At 39.3% G+C, this 4,176-nt stretch overlaps 1 protein-coding gene across 1 annotated transcript in view; it reads left to right on the plus strand.

Annotated features, from left to right (window-relative positions):
* The window catches only part of LOC140322365 (uncharacterized), a 52,499-nt gene that overhangs the window by 10,218 nt on the left and 38,105 nt on the right, over positions 1-4,176 (plus strand). The window contains exons 9-13 of the mRNA XM_072398939.1: positions 508-604; positions 1,304-1,421; positions 2,087-2,217; positions 2,370-2,521; positions 2,842-3,129. Coding sequence (XP_072255040.1) covers positions 508-604; positions 1,304-1,421; positions 2,087-2,217; positions 2,370-2,521; positions 2,842-3,129 — 786 coding nt within the window. The remainder of the gene's footprint in view (positions 1-507; positions 605-1,303; positions 1,422-2,086; positions 2,218-2,369; positions 2,522-2,841; positions 3,130-4,176) is intronic.

Below are 4,176 nucleotides of genomic sequence, written 5' to 3' on the forward strand. Positions count from 1 at the left end.
GAGGTCAGTACTATGTAACCTAGAGGTCAGGATTAGGTAACATAGAGTGCAGAGGTCAGTACTATGTAACCTAGTGGTCAGTAATGCAGTATAAAAGTCATTTCAAGCACGCTTCTCATAGGGCAGGGGTAATAAACTATCTCTTCATGGAACCGGAAGTAATTTTTGTTTACAGTGGAGAGTAAATTTTGTGTTCCCAGAGACACAACAGAAACAGCGATATCCCTTCTTAGACAATTGTCATCATAATAAAGTGTCCCATTAGATGTCTTCTCCTATCCCTGCATGAGAACATTCAGTATTTGGCCTGTGTCATACTGATGCTGTTTAGTTTGCAGGGTCTGTGTGTTATACCATTCTTTTCCCCTTCTCATGGCTTCAGTTGCCAAATATATGTTGCTGAGCTCCAACACATCTCGCTATATTTACCAAAACCTCACCAGAGCCTGAACCCTTATATCTTCCTCATCACCCCATCCTAGTTTAACATTTTTTTTTTACTTTCAGAGATGAAGCAGAGAAATATTCATTATCAGACAGAGAAGGAGGTGTGTCGCAGACCCACATTCCTGGATTTTGAAAAAGTGAAAATGTTGAAAGGAAGGTAATACATACAGAAATATAACAGGAACTGCATGTACTGTTTAGTAATGAGATATGAGTTTCCAGGGTTCAATTTTTTTGTAATTGGAATTCCTAATTGCACTATTAGAAGTTTCCATTGTTATTTTCATTAGTTACTAGTTATAGTACATTGTTACTGGAGGTAGTTTATATAATAGATAAAAATTATGTAAAAAGATCAAGGTAGAGACTAGTTACTTCCGGAAGATTGTAGGGGGCCTCTTATTCTATTTGGATGACAGCTTTCTTATAATTCCTCTAAAGGGAAAAAAAGAAAAATGGTCTTTTAAGGACTTTAGCATTATTTTTTATGTACACTTGAATATAAACCAAAGCATTTTTACATGACAATTCTTTGACTTGTGTAGTATTTAAGTAATAATTGTGACTTTAGAGTTGGGTATGATGGGTCACTTGCTCTTCAATCATCTTCTTGTGCAATATTTTTGCCATCATTACTTTATACACTATATATTACTTTATTGGCATTTTCAGGTCATAAAATCTTGGTTTATAGTGTATAAAGTAACTTCAAAATTCAGGTTAGGAGCTTTTTAAAAAAAATAAATACACTTTTAAAGCCAAATTTTGGCAGATATACCTCAGTGTTAAGATGATGGTGCAGTCATTATTGTTAGGTCACCTCTAAGTGAGTGCCTTGTCTGGTTTTATCTCATAGCACCAAATCTGCTGCGGTTAGTTTAACACAAAGGTCATCGGACTCCCTTCTCAAGATGGTCACCTACCCAGCTCAGTGGGACAAGGACATTATGGCTTTGCCGGAGACTGGGTACAAGGTAAGACTTGGAGAAGACTTTACAGCTCATTAAATTAAAGGCAAACTTTTGTGAGCATTATCTGTGAAAGTTCTCATTAATGTAGATCATTGTATACCTAGCAGGAGTTTGGCTGGGTACACACGTGCAATAATTGTATTTGGAAAGGAACTTTCACTAGTAGGAACTTTCACTATCCTTTCCAGCGACTAAGAACTGCACGATGCATGAATGTGTGTTGTACATACAGCACCGAGAGGGGAGGGGTAGAACGACGGAGCAGCACCCTGCTGCATGCTCTCCCCCTTTGCATCCATTATAATCGTTAGTCGTCCATCGTCTGTGGATCCGCCAGGACGGTTGTTCGGAAAGTGGACGGCGGGCGCTGTACATACGCCAGATTCACATGCGATAATCGGCTCAGAGCCGAGAACCATTGCAAGTATGTACGTAGCCTAAGTCACATTCAGCTGGACTGGTTCATGGGGTGTATACTCATGTGGGGATATCAGAAAATGGTTTCATCATTACAAGTATTAGTCCAGTTGGGTGTGAATAACTACTACTAGATCTACAGAATATAAATTGCATGTAAAATATTTTAGATACTGATAATAATATCCTCTATAACATTCATAAAACCATGCTTGCAATAAATTATTATTATCTTTATGTTTATTTTACAGAAGGTTTCCGTACTGGAAAATTCAAATGAATTTGTAAGCGTCGCCAAAATGTTCAGCAAGACAGTTAGTGGGCACGTGGTGAAGAAACTGTGGCGTGTTCAGAACCCTTCTCTTTGGCAGATCTATCAGTGGTATGTCTGTTATTATGTCTATTATTACAACATAGCTGAATAGTGGTAATAAATGTATATAGCGGTGAATCACTTAAAAAATCTTTCACCTTGAATGTCCTGTTCTTCTTCCACTGTCCAGCATTTGTGACCTGTTGCCCTTTCTATCTTAGGCAGAAGAATCAGATGAAGAAAAAGAATTCAGATATTGATGTGAAAGAACTGCAACTGTTCCATGGCACGGACACAGCAAACATTGACGGCATCTGCAGGGAAAACTTTGACTGGCGTGTGTGCGGCACTAATGGCACTGTGTATGGACAAGGTCAGTCATTGGGGCCAATGCAATGTTCACCTGCACCATACTGTAAAAAAGAGAGCACTTACTGGGCCCCTGTAATGAAACTAATAGTGAATGACACAGTCAAAATTAGATTAGGATTTAAAGTAAACCTGTCATCAGCTATATTTTGTATGTGAAGTGTGTTCATGCTAAGTTAAATATTTGAGTTCCAGGTATAAGTATCTCATAATAATAAACCATCATAGTACTCCCCCTGCATGCACTAGACACCTCTAATATTTTTAGGGGACACCTTTATTATTCATCACAACAAACATAACTTGTAAACTTTCTCCTTTTAGGAAGTTATTTTGCCAGAGATGCATCTTACTCCCACAACTACTCCGTACCCACCTCTTCGGGGACACGGACGATGTTTGTGGCTCGTGTGCTGGTCGGTGACTATACCATAGGGAATCCCATTATGAGACGCCCACCTTTGAAATTCAGTGGAACTGAGAGTTATGACTCCTGTGTAGACAAAATGCCATATCCCTCCATCTTCGTTGTGTTTGAGAAATTACAAGTCTACCCGGAGTACGTCCTGGAGTACGAGAAGGAGGAGAAAAAGTCTGCCTGTGTCATTAGCTAACAGGGATCAATAGCTGCAAATGAAAAGCTAATTCAAAGAAAAAAAAATACCCTTTTTTTAGGAGTTTTTAGGATTTTCTGCTTATTTATCAACTTTGCAAACCTTAAGTTTCTGGAAACCTAAATGATAAAGGTTGATGTGGTTATGTTGTTTTATGTTATTATTCAGTCTCAATCAGCCTCCCGCCTTCTATGTCATTGCTGGGCCAATACATGAACCAGATGAATAACAGAATGTAGATCAATGAATGTGATGATGAATGTTGGCAATTATGGTGCAAAGAGCACCAATAAAAGGCTGCTGACATGAAATTTTAATGCTGGCATTCTGGTATGTGTCAGGTTCTTGTATTTCAAGTTCATGTAGTTTATAATGGTGACACCGCTGGCCACCACCCATGATTGACGTAGGATCGGTCTGTGCAGGATGGTATTTGCACTTTGACACAACAGTAGGTGGCTGTTTAGAATTCTGCTCCTTCAGCTTCCAAAAAACTTTTACAGCTGCAAAATAGCGCATGTTCCTCAATCTATCAATTACTGGTCTGTGAGCTCCATCAATGCAGTGCATCTCTAGGAAATTGTGGATGGATTAGGAATGCAACAGTGAAGGACTAGAGATGTACTGAGTGTATAATTTATGTTATGTCCCTCCATACATTGTGGGGTGGGGTATACTACTATACTGCAATAAAATGCCTTTTGAAACACAGGTTCACTTTAAAGGGGATCTTTTATTTGTTAATAAAATGAAATGGGGAATGTATTGGGTGTTTCTGTTACTTTCCCCTATCTGTTACTGTTACCCCGTGAGATGATACCACAAGGATATTTTATTGCAGCACAAATCAGACCCCTATACATTCAGAGTGCAGGGCTCCGATGTGTTCAATGTATAGGCATAGTGCAGGGGTCATGTGTATGTAACAGAGTGCCGGGGTCAGGTGTGCATAACACAGCATGCAGGGGTCAGGTGTGTGTAACACAGAGTACAGGGGTCAGGTGTGTGTAACACAGAGTGTAGGGGTCAGGTGTGCGTAACACAG

This window comes from Pyxicephalus adspersus, chromosome 2 (assembly GCF_032062135.1).
Source record: "Pyxicephalus adspersus chromosome 2, UCB_Pads_2.0, whole genome shotgun sequence".
In the NCBI taxonomy this organism is placed as follows: Eukaryota; Metazoa; Chordata; class Amphibia; order Anura; family Pyxicephalidae; genus Pyxicephalus; species Pyxicephalus adspersus.